The 17,967-nt window shown below is 27.7% G+C and overlaps 3 protein-coding genes across 3 annotated transcripts in view; 2 read left to right on the top strand and 1 right to left on the bottom strand.

Moving 5' to 3' along the window:
* Bm5098 (zgc:73290 protein, putative) overlaps nucleotides 1–4,832 on the top strand; it is a gene marked incomplete at both ends in the record, with an annotated part of 10,420 nt that extends 5,588 nt beyond the window's left edge. Inside the window, 4 exons of the mRNA XM_043081366.1 lie at nucleotides 3,305–3,404; nucleotides 3,674–3,812; nucleotides 4,306–4,479; nucleotides 4,704–4,832. Coding sequence (XP_042937300.1) covers nucleotides 3,305–3,404; nucleotides 3,674–3,812; nucleotides 4,306–4,479; nucleotides 4,704–4,832 — 542 coding nt within the window. The remainder of the gene's footprint in view (nucleotides 1–3,304; nucleotides 3,405–3,673; nucleotides 3,813–4,305; nucleotides 4,480–4,703) is intronic.
* Nucleotides 4,833–6,241: 1,409 nt separating this feature from the next.
* Nucleotides 6,242–7,177, bottom strand: Bma-pqn-68 (D-tyrosyl-tRNA(Tyr) deacylase, putative; the record flags this gene model as incomplete). Its single annotated transcript, XM_001892363.1, has 4 exons — nucleotides 6,242–6,328; nucleotides 6,518–6,649; nucleotides 6,821–7,003; nucleotides 7,121–7,177. The coding sequence occupies 4 exons, from the start codon at nucleotides 7,175–7,177 to the stop codon at nucleotides 6,242–6,244; spliced, it is 459 nt and encodes a 152-aa protein (XP_001892398.1).
* A 1,604-nt stretch (nucleotides 7,178–8,781) lies between these two features.
* Bma-ztf-18.1 (Uncharacterized protein) lies at nucleotides 8,782–17,261 on the top strand (the record flags this gene model as incomplete). The annotated part of the gene is made up of 26 exons (XM_043081367.1): nucleotides 8,782–8,970; nucleotides 9,258–9,366; nucleotides 9,633–9,673; nucleotides 9,816–9,941; nucleotides 10,104–10,310; nucleotides 10,563–10,677; nucleotides 11,021–11,145; nucleotides 11,266–11,394; nucleotides 11,486–11,683; nucleotides 12,103–12,277; nucleotides 12,379–12,476; nucleotides 12,692–12,850; nucleotides 12,991–13,081; nucleotides 13,453–13,496; nucleotides 13,717–13,920; nucleotides 14,051–14,237; nucleotides 14,476–14,550; nucleotides 14,704–14,870; nucleotides 14,995–15,041; nucleotides 15,254–15,321; nucleotides 15,426–15,559; nucleotides 15,700–15,759; nucleotides 15,842–15,899; nucleotides 16,437–16,540; nucleotides 16,683–16,781; nucleotides 17,193–17,261. 26 exons carry the CDS (start codon nucleotides 8,782–8,784, stop codon nucleotides 17,259–17,261), a joined length of 3,078 nt encoding a protein of 1,025 aa, XP_042937301.1.
* Nucleotides 17,262–17,967: the final 706 nt, after the last annotated feature.

Below are 17,967 nucleotides of genomic sequence, written 5' to 3' on the forward strand. Positions count from 1 at the left end.
TTTTCTATTTTCATTCATTTCCCTATCATTTATCTATTCTTAAAACAGTTCAAATGACTTCAATTATCTCATGTGTACTACATTAATGATAACCTGTTATTATTTGCAAAATTTTAAAAATGGAAATGGTATGATATTAAGAGCAAGAGAGAGAGAAGAGGAGAGGGAAGGAGAGAGAGAGAGAAAGAGAGTGAAAGAGAGGAAATGTTGAAGTATTTAAAAAAAATATTGTATAACTGAAGAAGGCGGAAAAAAGAAAGAAGCATGAACTGGTGTTTTATTTATATTTTACCTTCAGTGTTGTCATCCTTAATTTTTTTCCCTCCCTCCCTCTCTCTCTCTCTCTCTCTCTCTCTTTCTCCCGTTTCCTCTTTTTTTATAAGAAAGAGGGAGAGAGGTATTAGTTGTTGAAAAGTTTGTTAACTTCAATCTTTCCTCTTTATTTCACAACAAATTTTCATCATTAAAAAAAGGAAGAAAAGAGAGGAAATGAAGAGGAAGAGGAAAAGGATTTATATATTTGTTATGTTTAGGATGATAGAAGAGAGGGAGAGACAGGAAAAGAAAGATTGCGGAAAGTATTTCATTTTATTGTACGGATGAAAGACGGACAAGTAGACGGATGAGGAACCGGTTTTTGGTGCCATGTGACCTGCTGGTACAATCCGGTGATTGTAATATTTGCTACGGAACACCAAATATTTGATTATAGAGGTCGCGAACAGTAGCAAAAATTCAACATCCTATTATTATTGCTCCCGAATAACATGAAATAATCTCTTTGAGGAACAGAGAGGGAGGGAAAAAGAGAGCGAGAGAGAGGGAAAAAGATAGGAAGAAAGAAAAAACTAAAATAGGAGAGACAGATGAATGAGGGATGGGTTTTTTTTCTTTAAAAGTTATACAAAAAAACAATTAGATTGAAAGATTTTAATCTAAGTTAGTTTCAAAAAATAATTATTTACATTTGTTTTTTTTTTCTTTTTTGTTTAAAAAAGTTCAAAAAATTGAAAAAAAATTTTTTTTTTTGAAAAAATGAAATCTTTCTTCTTTCTTTTTTTTTGTTCTCTATAAATGATTTCTCTTGGTTTATTGAAACAAATTATATATTTGTTAACATATGTGCTTTTTTTTCCTTTCTTTTTTTTTCTGTTCAATATTTTACTAATTAATAACTTTTATTTCCTTTTGTTCCTTTTTTTTTCTTTTTAAAATATATTTTTGAAACAGAAGATTTTGTTTGTTTGCAAAATTAATTATCAATGCATTTAGCTATTAGTTATTGGTTTAACAATATATCACTTTAACCAAGTAATTAATTAATTAGTTAGCTGATTATTAATTAATAACACATTTCAAAAAAAAAAAAAAAAGAAAAATTGTCTCATAAACAGTTTATATAATTTTTTTTTATCAAATTTTCATTTTTCATAAGTATTTTTTACATGAAATATATTTGAAAATACAAAGTGTGACAATTAAATAAACAGTTAAACAGTTAAACAGTGTCGTAACTGTTTGTACCATTCAGCTATTTCTATCTTTAAAACTAGTTTTTCCACTTTTTTTTTTTGCCTAAGGTCACATGATCTCATCTCTCTCTCTCTTCTTTATGCATTCATGTAAATCATTTTTAAATTAAAATTAAAAATGAGCAAAAAACGTGTTTTGAATGTGTGTGTGTGTCTGTATATGTATGTGTATGCATGTATGTGATGTATGTATGTAGTATGTCAAAAGTGGAAGGGGAAAAATTCGAGGTCGAAAAGTTGTTTGTACCATTCGGTAATCGTAATCGACAAATAATCATCATCTGTCCTCAAAATATTCAATCAGTCCTCTAAACATTCTACCTTCTTTTTACCTTTCTTTTCTTCTTCTTCTTCTTCTTCTTCTTCTTCTCTCTCTCTCTCTTTATTTACAAGCATTTAAAATTTAAACTTCGTTCGCTGACCTTTTCAAATTTGATGACACAACGACAATCCATATCATCTTTCTTAAAACTTCTTCAAAGAGGTTATTGAATACAAACAAAATGGATCAACGAACTTCGTTCCAAAGAGCGGTATAAGACGGAAACTGAGACAGCGATGAAGAAGGAAAACAGGACAGAGATGAATGATGAAAACCGGTTTTCCGTTCTTTTCATTTGCTCCAGTTTTGAAATATTCCGATAGACATATATGTATAATATATGCCAGTATATAATGAAAAGAAAGATGAAAAGATTCATTTCAATAGCAGCCAACTAGGCCAATGAACTTTTGCAAATAATCTCAGAAAATTGCGTAATTTCATCCAATCTACTATATCGCAATTATTCCTGTTCATCCCTCTCTCTCTCCCTCTCTCTCTCTCTCTCTCTTTGATGACATCAGATAGAGATGATGTTTTGAAATGGAATAATATCTATCATATTTATATTTATATAAACATTAGGGATCAAATTAAATTTTCAAAATAAGCCTAGGAAGAGAGGAGAGAGAAAGATGATTATTCATTTATAAAATTCATCTTTTTCTCTTCATTTCCATTTTATGATTTAAACATATAAAATTAAAATATATTTCTGAATTGCTGAAAGAAAAAAAAAAGAATAAAATAAAAAAAAAAAAAAACGAAAGATTCTGTTTAAATTTTTTAAAATATATTTGGTTATAGAATATTTGAATGAAATTGATGAATTACACTCATGTCACATACACAGACAGATATAAATTTAAATGTTATTTGATATTAATTATCATTTAGTTTATCAGAATGTAATAAATGTATAATACACAAAAAAATAATAATAATAATTTTAAATTAATTTCAACAATTATAAAAATTTATAAATTTCTATAGACTTTTTATTTTCATTGAAAAATTAAACTTTCAATTATAAAATTAGACACAAATGCAATGTATATTTATAATTGTAATATTAAGAAAAATAATTAAGCAAAAAGACTTTAGGTTCTAAAATTAGAATGTAATATATAAAATTGTAATATTAAAGAAAATAACTAAACAAATTTTCAGGAATAAAAATTCTTCTCCTTTTTTTAAATTCTCGTTGAAAAAAAGAATTATAACAAAAAAAAGAAAATTGTTGTAATTTAAACAATTTGTATGATTAATTAAAATTAAAATATTATAACATTCCCTAATATTTTGTTAAATATTATCTATAAAATTATAATTTTGTAAATATTTGCATAAAATCTGAATAAAACTGTTTAAATTACAAAATTTCTTTTTTTTTTTTGTTTGTTTATGATCTGAAAAAAAATATATATACAATTTTATTTATTATTTCTAGGTGATGCACAAACAACTTCAGCATCACCAACATCAACACATAGCCCAGATCATCCAAATAATAATTCCAATAATAGACGAAGTTTCAGTAATTCACAAAAGTAATTTTTTTTTTCTCACATTTTTTTAAAAATTATTTCCAGAAATATTATGCAAAAAAAAAAAAAAAAAAAAAAAGAAGAAAGATTGAAAATTTTCATTGTGAGAAAATGAAAATATTAGTTTAAAATTAATTCAATAATTTAAATTATTATTGCTTCTTTTTAATGTTTTTAGAAAAATCTTTTTTTTTTCCTTCTTTTAATGTTTTAAATTTGAAATTTATTGAAAATATTGATAATATAGATTGATTTGAAATGATAATTTACAGCAGTGATCGAGTAGTGAAGTGCACTTTATGCCATGAACGCCTTGAAGATACTCATTTTGTGCAATGCCCTTCAGTCTCAGGACATAAATTTTGCTTCCCATGCTCACGTGAAAGCATTAAGAAACAGGGAAGTGCTCAGGTTTGTATATTTTCTCTTATATTTAATAATAATTTAAAAAAAAAAGAGCCTAGTAAATGATGCATCATTAAAAGACTCAGTTGTATATTTGTCTTATATTAAATAATAATAATAAGGCTAGCAAAATCTTATATTAAATAATAGTAATAAAATAAGCCTAGTAAATAATGCACCATTAAAAGATTCAGTGTTATATATTTATCTTATATTAAATAATAGTAATAATAATAAAATAAGCCTAGTAAATAATGTATCGTTAAAAGACTCAGTGTTTTTATATTTATTTTAAATAATAATAAAAAAAAAACAAACCCCAGCTATAACAAAATATTACTTTTTTAACCAGAATTGTACCTCACCTACTTCCATACCTCAATATATCAACTTTTATTACATCAGTTGAATGAGAAAAAGTTATGAAAAATCATTTTCAGGTATTAAAATTTTTATTATATTAAAATTCTTAATTAATTATTAGCATTTCTTTTTTCAGGAAGTATACTGTCCGTCAGGTGAAAAATGCCCATTAGCAGGATCACATATGCCATGGGCATTTATGCAGGGTGAAATTGCAACTATATTGGGCGATGATTTTGAACAATTTAAAAAGGAACGAGAAGCAAACAATTCAACTACTACAGCACTCGTACAAAATAGTACTAATCAGGTGACTAATTAAATTATTTTAAAATCTAATTAAATTTTTGAGTAATTTAACATTATAATCAGATTGAACATTAAATCATCTTCATTTTCATTTATTCTTATGTTATTATTATTATTATCATTATTATTATTATTCATCCATTCATCTTATTAAAAATTAATTAATTCCTACTTGCAAAGCATCAAAAATTATTTAATATTAGTTAATTTTAATTTTATTTTCAGACTGGAACAAATCAAAATTCAACATGTCAACAAAATTCATCACCATCAGCTACAACAAGTATCGCTTCATCAACCGGTCAAAACGGTGCTCCATCCGTTTCCGTATCTCAACATGTCAATCTTAACTAAGTTGATAAAATGAGGAAAATTATTGTCAAATTCACTTGAACAGCTAAATTGCAATCTATATTGCTCAACAATCAAGAATCTATTTAAAAAAAAAAACAAAAACAAAAACAAAGGAAAAAAAAACAAAAAAAAACAAAAAAAAACAAAAAAAAAAAAAGAGGAACCGTATTTATTAAATCTATTACGGATAAGAAACGGAAAAAAGAAGAAAAATTTGCTTTTAAGAAATGGCTTCTGAATAATACAATGTAAATTCTCAAATAAGATAAGAATAAAATACAATAAAGTCACTGGTGAAGAACTCAGGAATCACTGATTGATTATGAAAGAAAATATCATTTTTATGTATTATTTAAAAAATGATATGATTATTATAATCTTTCAAGAAGAAAAGAAAAGAAAAATTGGGATTGAAATCAATTCGTATATATTTTCCATATTAATTTTCTCATATTTCTTCCATGTTAAATATGTTGATTTCAATGTTTGCTTCCTTTTTTTTTTTGAATCCTATTTTGAAATGTATTGTTGATCTCGAAATGATATGCCACATAGTGCAAAATAATCCAACCGCTTATTAAATCATATTATTTGAAGTGCTCTTTATCAACCCTAAAACCTTGTTTATTGTTTTCGATAATTTTATTTGTTTTCATTTTTCAGGTGTTCTTTTGGTTGTATTAATTTTTAACTTTTTTTCTTTTTCTCATCATTTTTTAAAGTACTTCCATTAATATTTTGAAAAAAAAAAAAACAAAATTTTTTATCATTGTCATCCTAATAAGTGTTCTCTTCTTTTTTTAATTTCTTTTTTTTTTTTTTTAATTTTTTATACTATTATTACCATGAATAATATTAGTACTGCTCCAACCAATTCGTTCACTCGATAATGGTTATTTTTGTTTCGTTTCTGTAGTGGTTGTAATTCGGGTAAAATTTCTTGTAGTTTTTCTTTTCTTGAAACACGGTCTATCGAAAAAATATATTTTCAACTCTAACTGCAATATTCGGCTCAAATCTAATTTCGTTATCAGCGATATTGCAGAAGCAAATAATAGAAATATAAAAAATGATTTCAAAAAAAAAAAATAATAATAATAATAATAATAAAACTTCTACATAACTTGAATTAATTTTACTAGAAATATAAAATTAGAATTTTTCTTTCTTTTTTCTGAGGTGTTATAACAACAGTAACTGATCTTGTTTGAATACCAACAGGAATGATTATTTTCGTTATACAAATAAAACAACTAAGTATTCTGCGGTAGGATAACAATTCATAAGTAGCTTTAAGATTATTTTAAGAGCTTTTACAATTTCCAAACAAAAAAATTATGAGATAGTCAATGGTTAAGTTACTACGGTTAATATTACAATGGACGTCAACGCCTATGCAAATAGAATGATTATTCTTTAATTTTACTATCCAAAATAAGAGTGACAGGACCATCGTTTTCAATTTGAACATTCATCATTGCACCAAAACGACCATCCTGCAAATTCAGATTCATTTCAGTAACTGCTTAATTTTGGCCTTAAAAACATGAAATAAATCATAAGGGATTCTAAGCAACAATATGTTCCGTTCGACATATTTTAAAGATTTAACTTTTCGTTTTGCACAATAATCCAATAACACAGGAAAAGAGTAAATAAACAACAATTGCAAAAGTGGAAATAACCTTTATCCGTTCAGGTACATATGCCTTTTTCAGTTCGTCCATAAAATTTTGATAAAATTTTTGTGATTCTGTGGGAGACATCGATCGGTGAAAATCCAGTTTATTGCCTTTCAGTAAGCTATACAGCGTGAACTGGAAAATGAACTATTATGAGAAGAAATTTAGAAATAACATAAATGAAATTCAAGTTTAATAATCTCGAGTTATTTTCAGAGAGCAATTCAAATTGTAATAAATAAATAAATAAATCTGTGATTCTTCTTTTTTTCGTGTTAAAACTAAAGCAATATGAATGAAACTTACTTGACTTACGCAAAGTATCTCAAGTTCCAAATCTTTAACACTCTTATCCCATCGTTTACCTGTTTCAATATTTGGAAATATTCGAATACCTAATAACTTCCGTACCATAAACTGTATATCATCTGAGGTATCATCAACATTGATAGCCAATAGAACACATATTCCTCGACCAATTGATGATTCCTGAAATGATAAATACAATGAAAATAACTGTCACAAAAATATTAATGCAAATTTTTTGAAAGTTTTTAATTCAAAAGAAAAAAAAAGATTTAATTTTAAAAGCTGAATAGCACTGACCAATTGACCGTCAATAGAGACAGCAGCTTTTGTGACACGCTGGATGACAGCTCGCATTGGAGATAACCAAAAGATAAATTGTTGATAATTAATAATCGGTTAGCGTTTCATTTTGTATAACATTCCGGAAAATCGTACATTAACAACGTTCACACTTTGTTAACTCTTTTTATGTTCTGTAATTAAATTTAATAGTAACAAATGATGTATTCTGCCATTACTGTATTATCCGGATGGTATAAGAAATCGTAGTTTGTTAGCACATAAGAAAATCGTAGTTTTTTTGACGTGTTTATTAGACCACAAGGTGACGGAATCTGTGATCCGTTATACCGGAAAGAAGGGAATTTATGATCACGTTATACCAGAAAGCAAGTAAATTTGTGATCCGTTATATCAAAAAGCAAGAAAATCCATGATCCGTTTACACCGAAAAATAAAGGGAACCACTATGTCAGAAAGCAAAGGAATCCATGATCCGTTATGCCAGAAAGCAGAGGATCATGAATATCCATTATACCGGAAAGTAAGAAAATCAGAAACCTTATATTGAGAAATAGGGGAATACATGATTTGTTATACCGGAAAGCAAGGAGATCTACGATCCGTTATACCAGAAAACAAAGAAAAAACATGATCCGTTGTGCCGGAAAGTAAGAGAATCTATGGACTTATATAAGAGAATACGTGATCTGTTATACCGGGAAGCAAGGAAAAACATGATCCGTTATGCCGGAAAGAAAGAGAATCTATAATCTTACATTGGAAAATAATAGAACACTGATCTGTTACGCCGGAAAGCAAGGGAATTCATAGTTCGTTATATCGGAAAATATGTGAATACGTTATCCGGAATGCAACGGAATTAATGATCCGTTACACTGGAAAGCAGCAAAGAAATCCGTTACCGGAAGATGAACAAAACATTAAACGATAATATGAAAACAACGAAAATCAGAAAATATTTCTGGCATATTATTGGCAATAATATGAAAACAGGAAAAATTACAAACAAAAAAACCTTAAATAAGTAATTCTGTAAAATATAAAAAACCAAATGTAAATTTAGAGCTTTTTTAGCATGATGAACCTGAACCCAAAGCGGATTCAAAATTTTTATTTTTCATTTTTTGGTTTATTTATGAAATGCACTTTTGACTTATATAAATGCCATCATCCATTCTTAGTGCTTTACTCTTCATTTTTAAGCCATATTTATCTTTTCTGTCACTCTTCTTATCTCTAGATGACAAAATCTCCTCGTTTTTATCTTTTTATCTTCGCTTCAAACCATTTTTGGAATATTTTTCTTTTTTTTTATTCTCAAACTTTAAGTTATTTTATTTAACTGTATTTTAACATCTGTACTATCTGTCTTTCATCTTTTTTCATTTTTTCTTTTTTTAAATTAGAATGATTGTTTTATTTGTTGAGTTTAGTATATGAAAAAGCTTAGGTATAATATATACATACTTAGAAATGAGCATGAAAAACTTTAGCAGTGTAAGTTAACTTTATCTGTGCAAAAAAATTTTAATACTTTAAGTCGTAGTTGACTTAATGCTATTCTATTTTTTCTTCTTTTTTTTGAAGTTTAACAGATTTGTAGATTTGCTGGTATTCGTAAATTTTGTTAATAAATCAAAGATCATTTTATAAAAATGTTTCTTTTTTTAGCTGTTATGGCATTGCTTGATCCAGCTTCTATATCATTGGGTGAGGAAGAGGAGGAAGGGGAAGAAGAAGAGCAGATATTGAATGCAAGATGTATACCGACTGTTGGTGCTAATGTTATCATCGATGATTCAACCGGTCAATCGACATCAATCAAAAATAATCAAATTACAAGGGTACTTCATTAATGTTTTTATTTAAATGATATTTTTATTTAAATTCTATCATACAGTTCGAATTTAATAAAATGAAATGAGTGAATAGGTTAGTTGTATTTATAGTTTTTCAAAAAATTATAGCTCTTAAAATTACTTGGTTTATTTTAGTTATTTTGATTGCTGAATACTCCAAATATTATTGAAAAACCTAACAAAGCTTCATCTAGCTATTTATTTCCTTTTTTTTTTGACATGTTTTGACAGAATTGAAGCATTCTTTTTGTATTGTTAATTGCAATTTGCAGGAATCGTCCTCGGGCACAGGTAGCAATAGAAATGATCATTATTCGAATGAATCTGCTTCACTAAGTTTTACGCAACCTCATTTCATGTATCAAGTTATTCCAAAAGCAAGTATGTAGTCAAATGTTTATTTTTGTCACTTTTTTTTTCCACTAGGAAGAGTTCATTATCTTGATGAATAATGTTTTAGTTGTGAAATTTGGCAATGTAAGGAAAAGTATCTTGATATGGATTTACGATCAGTTCTTGTCTTTTCTGTAGGAATTATTTGGGGTTTTTTTCTTCTTTTGTTATTATTTAAATTCTATCTTATTTAAATTTCATCTTCATATATTTTCTCATATTATTTATTTGTCCAAAATTCTATTCTTTTGTAGAAGTAGCACCCGACATGTGTGGAAGTGTATGCAAAATTACTGTAAGTGATTTTTATTTTGTCATTTGAGAGAGTTAATTATATTCTTTTACTATTTCCTTTGTCTCTCTTTCATTTTTAATTTCTTTGCGAATTTTACACTTTGCCTTTTCCTTGCGTCTAAAGATTACTGATGGTTTTGCAGGTAGACCAGATTACGGATTCGATTTACTCGGATTTCATTATTTTGATGACTGGCGGGGAGGTGGTTCCACCAGCTGAAGAACATAGACAAATTTTAGATGCAATGGTTCAAGGAGATGATTATACAGTTCGTTCAGATTTATTGATTTGCTTGTTTTTCTTTTTGTCTCTGAAATAATCAAGAAATAAGCTGACTTAAATTTTTTTTTAGGCATCATAAAAAATAGAATTTATATTCTTGACAAAAATTCATTTTGATAAAGTTAATTTTGGACGAATTGTTGTTTAGGTAGCATGTGATGTAGACGATGAATTCCTTGGTCACCTCGATTACGTGATCGTTCACCTACCTTCCATAAGACTTTTGCTAACCAGTGAACAACGTGAACAAGTTATAGAATCTGCTGTGGCACGATTTAAAAATGATAAACATCCAATTGGTGCTTGCTTGCAAATGCTACAGAAAAATTATATCGGGTTCCCTTCCGTTATCAGAGTTAGTCAATTATTTGATTCTGAAAATAATTTCTTAATTTGAGCTATTAGTTCAACAAGGAATGAAATATGTATGTAAATAACATCCGAATGTGCAATCTTCCAAATATATGATAAGAGATTCAGTATGAAATTCAATTTTTTCCTTTTTTTTTTTTTTTTTCAGTGAGTGATAGCTGTAATTGTACTATCTATGCTATCTGAAGGTAATAAATACGTTAAATTAAAAAGGAAATTGCAAAATCTATTTCAGCTACGTAATACGCTGATGGATTGTTTGAGTCGTTTGGTGATAGCAGGAGAGGACGACGTAGATTATGCGGTGCCACGTTTGGGTAGCTCTATCGCTCAAGGTTTTGCTGGTGAAGGTATGTCTAATGATTTCGTATTACCTGGAAGCAGTTCAAATTTTGCTCGAAAAAAAGGTTGCTTTTCTTGTGTAAAAAATTGTGATAATTTCTAGATGATAGTTTTATTATTGTTTTTGTTTGCTTATAGATTCTTAGTAGGCCAACTGCAAATTAAAGCAGATTTTGAAAATATTTAAGTCACTATATACGGTTATCCCTCCTGTAAGTAACGTATGGTTTTGCTAATCTTATTATTTAATTCAGTTATTAAAATTTTTTTCCAAAAATGCATTTGAAGCATCATTATATATAGAAACTCAGTTTAATATTTCTTTGAGTAAGAGCCTAGATTAATTTTTAGGCGTTTCTCAAAATTTGTTGAATACGGCTATTCCGGACAATGAATATGATGTACTGGCACAAATTCTAACCAGAAAATTAAAAATCGATGATGTTGAAAATGTTGTTCTAAGAGAAGCTATTAAGGTATCTTTGTTCTTTACAGAAAATAGAAAATTTGATAAAAAAAAAATTGCATATTGTAAGCTCGACTTTTCCGTATTATCTTCATTTGATAACACCGACTCATATAATGTTTATTTGTAGGCACGAATGAAAGGAGGATTGCTTATTGGCGAGTATTGGTCAGAGCCGAATGAATTTTTATCATCTGGTTGGCGTATTCGATTACGTGATTCCGGAAAAATTGTTCCACGAATTAGTGAAGTTGATGATGTATTATTTTTATGATTATTGATTGGTTATTAATTTTTATACCTGATTTGTTTCAATTCTTTTTTTTGTTTTATTTTACCTACTTTTTTAGATTTGGCGACGATGCTACGAAACAATGCCAGATTGCACACAAAAACAAATGTTAGCTTTTCTGGAGGAAAGATATGTGGGTGTAAGTTTGAAAACAAAACACCGAACAGCAACGAAAGATATTCTACTGAAAGGATCACGAGTACAATTTCCAAGTAGACCACGTTGTATTGGAAGTAAACCTATGCAATATGTTCAGGTTTGTTATTTTTCTGCAAATTTTTTATTTTGCGAAGGAATATTTTAGTTTTAATGCATTAAGATTTTGTTGTATCACTGATAACATTGCATTGTTTATGATCATTTTGCCTTTATTTCTATCATTTTAATTATCATTTCATTTTATGTTAATTCATGATGATTGTTGTATTAATGTATGATCTAATGAATCTATAGCAATGTCAGATACATTTTATATTTAATTATTTATTTTTTTTTTTTTTTTTTTGCATTTGATCATTTGTATCCGGTAATTTTTATATTTGATCTTTTTTTAATATCTAACATTTATATCTAATTTTTCTTTTTTTTTTATTTCATCATTTGCATTTGATTATCCTGTTAAACGCTTCTGAAATTTAACTCAAATGACTTATTTTTATTTATTTAATCGTTAAGATTGATATGGTTGAAATGGAATGTTCGGAATATGGAGATCGTTGTTATACTATGGCATTAATTGTAACCGATCTTTACTCTCATTTTGTATTTGGTCGAGCATTAGCTGAAGCACCGGATACTTCGTTGCTTGTTCGACATTTAATGGATATTTTTGGAGCTTTTGCCCCACCAGGTAAGCATATTTCTAACAAATGTATTTTCTATTTATTTTCCTACTTTTCAATTACGTTAATGGTTTAATGTGCATTTTATTGAAATGAATTTTAATTTTAGAAGCTTATCGAACTTATACAAATGATGAAGTAATTGGTCTTGTTATATCGGATATCGAGAAATTGTTCAAAATCGAAATTAAAAATATTGGACGCGGTGTAAGTACCCATAGTTTTTATTACATTTTTATCAACTTAGTAAGTGAGTCATATCGATTCCGAAATATGAATTTTTTTTTTTTTTTTTTTTTGAACTAGACTATATAGTCTTATAGTTGTAAATTTTCCTGAAATAATTAATCACTTTTAAATATTCTGATCTTTTTCATCAGCGAAAGTTATCCTCAAATTATATTTCAGATTATTTTTTTCAGGTAATGAATCATACTAATCTTTGTGCTAGTATGTATAAGCGTGCAGCGGAAGAACTTGGTGGCCGTGAACGTTGGGTTGAAGCACTTCCATTTGCAGTTATTGATTATAATCAGACTCCGGTTAAATGTTTTGGTGATCTTCGAATTTCACCATTTGAGGTGATGTTTTAGCTTTGTTTTTTTTTTTTTTTTTTTTCCTTTTTATTTGCTATAGAAGTTAAGAATGAGAAAAAGGAGCAAAAAAAAAAAAAAATGAAAAGAAGTTTGCATTTGAAAAAAAATAACAATTACTTATTTAGATTATGTTTGGTCGAAGACCTTGGCGAAATCATAGTATTCCACCATGGGTACGCGGTGCTTTATATAACGAAAATATGAATGAAACGAAAGGTTTATGATAAATTAATCAACGATATATATTTCTTATATTTATTTATCTTTTATTAATTGCTCAGCTAGCAGATGAAGTTGTACTGTGATAGAATATTAGATAGTATGTATGGATTTTCTCCAAAATGATTGATATGTTGCAAAATTTTACTTTCCTACTCTACCAAAATGATTGACATAAAATACCTTTTCAGACCACTAATTGAAAACATGAGACAAATATTTTACGTCTTTCTATCATTTTACAGTTTCATCTATTAGTAGAGTAGGAAAGTAAAATTTTGCATTTACGACTTTTTTTTTTTTTTTTCTGGATTTGATTTAAATGAATGTGATAGTTATTCCCGTATATTTAATATGCTCAAATTTAGGTTATGCGGAAGAAAATCGTGTGGAGAGTATGAGCGGTGCAACAGTAAGTCAATTATCTTGTTTTTAAACTGAAAATTTACAAGTTAAATCTTATAAATTTATCTTCTTTTATTTTTTTATTTTTCTTTAGGCTGATTATTTTGTTTTCATATTTAGCATTTCTTTGTTTTGTTCAGTTAAGCCTATGCCGTTCTATTGATTCAATTTATAAGATCAGAAAAGAAAAATGTTATTCAGAATTTAAGCTTTTTTATAAAATTCAGGAAATGTGTCTGATACGTTCTACTACACTTCCACGACGTCCTGAAGTTGAGGAACGATTAGCTAATGTGTATTTAAGCGAAGTATCTAGTAATCGTGCTAAAATTTCCTGCATACTTGGCCGTTATCCAGCAAAATTCAATGATTCAGGTCATGTTGTCGATCCGGGTACTGGTTATTTGTATGAAGTTGGTGACTGTGTGTATGTAAGTTTTTTGATTATTGTTCACCTCAATATTTTAAAAGAGATGAACTATTAGATTGATGATTCCACTTTACTTTATTAAACTTTTACTATTCTTTCTTTGTGAAAGATAATTATTGAATTCATTATAGCTTCGTAATTTTGAACAAGACGAAGCATATATTGATCGTCCAAAAAGGCGTCACAATGAGTCAAATTATTATCGTGCAAGTATTATTGAAGTGGATTATCAGAATCCGGATTTTATGTATAAAGTATGCTACTGGAATGATATCATTGATATTGATCATCTTCCACCAGATCAATGGCCCGGTGAAGGTTAATTTCATTTATGTTTATTTTTTGCAAAAAAAAAAAAGAAAATATTATTATAATCATTTGTTGCGTAATATAGGGTTAATTTTGACGTATGAATTCATTTTTTAGTAAAAAAAAAGAGTAAATTTTATTATTTTTTTTTTGAATTTGTTTAAAAATTTGATATCCGTATTGGTTTTTTTCTTTTCAGTTCTTATCAGTTTAAAATTATTCCAGTGAAACAAGTTAAATTTTTTAGGGTCTTTATCAGCTTGGGTTTCACCCTATGATGTTGCTCCTTCTACTGCTGATCTCGCAAGACGTAGAAATGTCGGTATGTTTATTATCCTTATTATTATAATACATTTATTATATTAAATTGAGTTTGTTGCATAAAAAAATAGATTTTGTTTTAAAAAAATTGACACCAAAACTATATTTATCATTTTATGCAATGATGATATTTTTAATGATGTATTATTTGCAGTAAGGCGTCGAGAACTAGAATTTCAATGTAAATGCGGTTATGATTTCTGCGAGTTAGCTTATAATCAAAATTGTCCATATAAATTGTCACAAGTTTGTTGCCAACGACTTAAAATGAATTGTCTTTATCATTCTCGTATAAAAGCACCACCAATGTTGCGCCCAAAGGTTAGGTTATTATTGTCATAGTTGATTATCACATTAATTTTTTCTTTCGAATGGTATATATCGTTGAAAGCTGATTAGAATTTCGAGATTTGCTCTTTTTTTTTTTTAATGTGCATATTTTCAGAACCTAGCTGCACCTGTACTTAAATTAGCAGCAGGTGGAGAACGAAGGTATGAATTTTCCATTATCTTTTAAGATTATATTTTATGAGAATCATATGATCATACATCGTAATATTTTCCTTAATAAAATAGGTTTTTAGAATATTATTTTCACTTTTGTAAATGTTTCCGAAAAAAAGTTTATGTTGTTAGTTAAACGTCATTTTTCTTTTTTTTTTTTATTGTGTCAGTAATAAATTATAATTTGACCATACTTCTAGATTGCTTGCAGTACCGAAGCGAATGAAATCTGAAGTCGATCATTCAAGCTCTCGTTGGGTTTTTCAAGGTTTATCCTAAAGCATTTTATGTGTGTTTGTGTGTGTTTTTAAATACTTTGTGCTTTTTCCATGTATATAAATCTCAATGAAAAAATTTGTTTTATAATTATAGGAGGTCGTTATATTGAACTATTTCCAAGTTCATCGAGCGCAACTTCATCATTATTAGGACGAGATGACCAGCAGAGTAATGTTCACTTCGATTATGATGTTGGAGCATTTTCATCTAAAAGAAGAAGATTGCAGGTCAAATTTTAATATATTATCTTATTAGCGTGTACATTTTCAGAAGTGAAATTATGCTTGTTGAAATACTGAAATTCTTTACATCTTCAAATTTTTCACATCATATTCTAAGAAATTTGAATTTCATCATGCAGTTGTAGGTTCAGTATGGTAACGCTTATTATTCGAATTTTGTTTATGATGGAAATCCAATGATTTCGGTTAGTTGTGTCACGTCTTACGTCTTTTAGGTTTTTAGGCTTCCATATTTTTCATGAATTATTTATATTTTGATATTTTCAGAGGATTCCTACTGATCGTTCATATGGATATCAAGCAGTGGAACTCTATGAACCGAAAGGTTTTCAATTTTGATTTCTGTTAAATTTATTGTTTGAATGATATGTTTATATTAGCATAGTAATCAATCGAATTTTAATAACACTTCGAGAATCATTTTGCAACTTCCTACAATCTTCAACTGAAACGGACCTATACAAAATATGGCATTAAAATTATTGTTGAAGTTATCTCTCATATGAATGTGAAGTATAACTGTTCAATTCGCGACATTGTGAAATTTTTTAATTTTCTTATATGAGACTCTTAGGATAATCTCTTTGTAAATTTAAGAATGACAAAGTCGGAACTAATTCTGTTTTCTTTCTCTCAAATTATGAAAAAAAGTAAAATTCTCTCAAATCCCAAAAAAAAAAAGGTAAAATCCTTTCTATAATTTGATTAGTTTAAACATTTTTTCTTCCATGATTGTTCGTGCAGTAATTTTTTAATTATTCGAAAAACTATTATTCCATCTCTATCTTAGCGTTAGTGCTGCTTTTTAATGATTTGTTTTGTGTTTTTATCAGATCTGAAATTAATATTAGCATAATTTCAGATAATCTAGTAATTTCAAATGCCAACGAATTGGAAGGATTAGATGTAGATGATGAAACTATTGATGTTTCTTCAAATGGACAGGATGCGCCTCCCTCCGAAATTGTTTGTTTTATTATAATTTTTCTTTTCTGTATTTTTTCTTAATTTTTTTTTTTCAAAACAATTTTGCAATTATAACTATCTCTTTTTGCGCAAATGATTGTCGATAGAAACTGGAAAAGTAATTGAAATTTGTATGTTTTAGCTTTCGAACCAGCCAATATTTCTTGCTCGAGATGATTCAAAAAGGACAGCAGAAGCTAGGAATGGTAAAATGCAGAAAATTCAACAGAACCCTTTGCAAGTATGTTGTAGTAAACTTTGAACATATCGTAAATATCGAAAAAATATTAGAGCTGTTTTAAATTAATTTATTGCAATGTATAGTATTCACGAAAGTACTAGCAATGATCTTGACATTTTACTCTTTTTTGTGAAGTTTATCGATTGTAATTTCCTTACCTACTGTTCGGTACCGTAGCGTTCCTTTACACCTATTATGATAAAAATAGATTTGACTAATTAATTTTATTCTCTTGAACAAATATGAAGTTTGTAGGGGTTAGAAGAAAAGCATCATTAAGTTGCTTTTTCAAATAGATTTTACATTTAATGTCATCCGCAACATGAAAAATTATATTGACATCATATCTTTTCTGTTATCATCTTAAAAAAAAAAAAATTAGGGATGCTTTCGAAATTTAAATCATTTCAGGTTGATGTTCTATCAATGAGAAGCACAAAACGTATATCTGCACCTCCACAGCGATTAAGTCCTACATAGAATTTGAAATTTCATGAGATTGTTATTATTTTTATCAAATAATGTACGATATCATATTAATTGGAATATAATAATCGATTTCGATCTAACTTTTTTTTTATGCCTAGATCATGAAGTGATCTTGAAGATAGAGGAGCAGAAAAAAATTCTAAAAAATCTGGTTAAATAGCTTAATGTATCAAGTGAAAAATCATTCATGTCTTCCAATCAATACCTGAAGAATAACTCACTTATTTTACTTTTGATTTAGTCTCACTAATATCGATCGAGAGTAGTGCAATGAGAATTGAGAGGCTGACATCATTTGGGTAGTAATATCATTCAAATTATGGTTTAATTTTTCTTTTTAATCGCTTTATTTACTTCATTTCTTTTTGTCATAATAACTTCATTTCTTTTTGTCAGTGATATTTTTTTTTTCTTTTTGGTGATTTGATAATGGTCTAGTTTAATTTCTCAAATAAAGAGCGATTTAATTCAATTCTCTACCACCAGTACAAGTTTAAAATTATTTTGAGATATCAAAATGTATTTTAGAAGTTTTTGTTTGCTTTTTTTTTTCCTTCAAAATCAAAATATGTTAAGGGCTGTTTTTGTAAATCTTATTTATATCTTGGTTTGAATGAAAAATAATAGTGTGATTTTGCATAACAATTTGTATTACTGCATTTATTTTCCAGTGATATCATGTGAATTATGCTAATTT

Source organism: Brugia malayi, assembly GCF_000002995.4.
Source record: "Brugia malayi strain FR3 genome assembly, contig: Bm_v4_Chr4_scaffold_001, whole genome shotgun sequence".
Classification (NCBI taxonomy): Eukaryota; Metazoa; Nematoda; class Chromadorea; order Rhabditida; family Onchocercidae; genus Brugia; species Brugia malayi.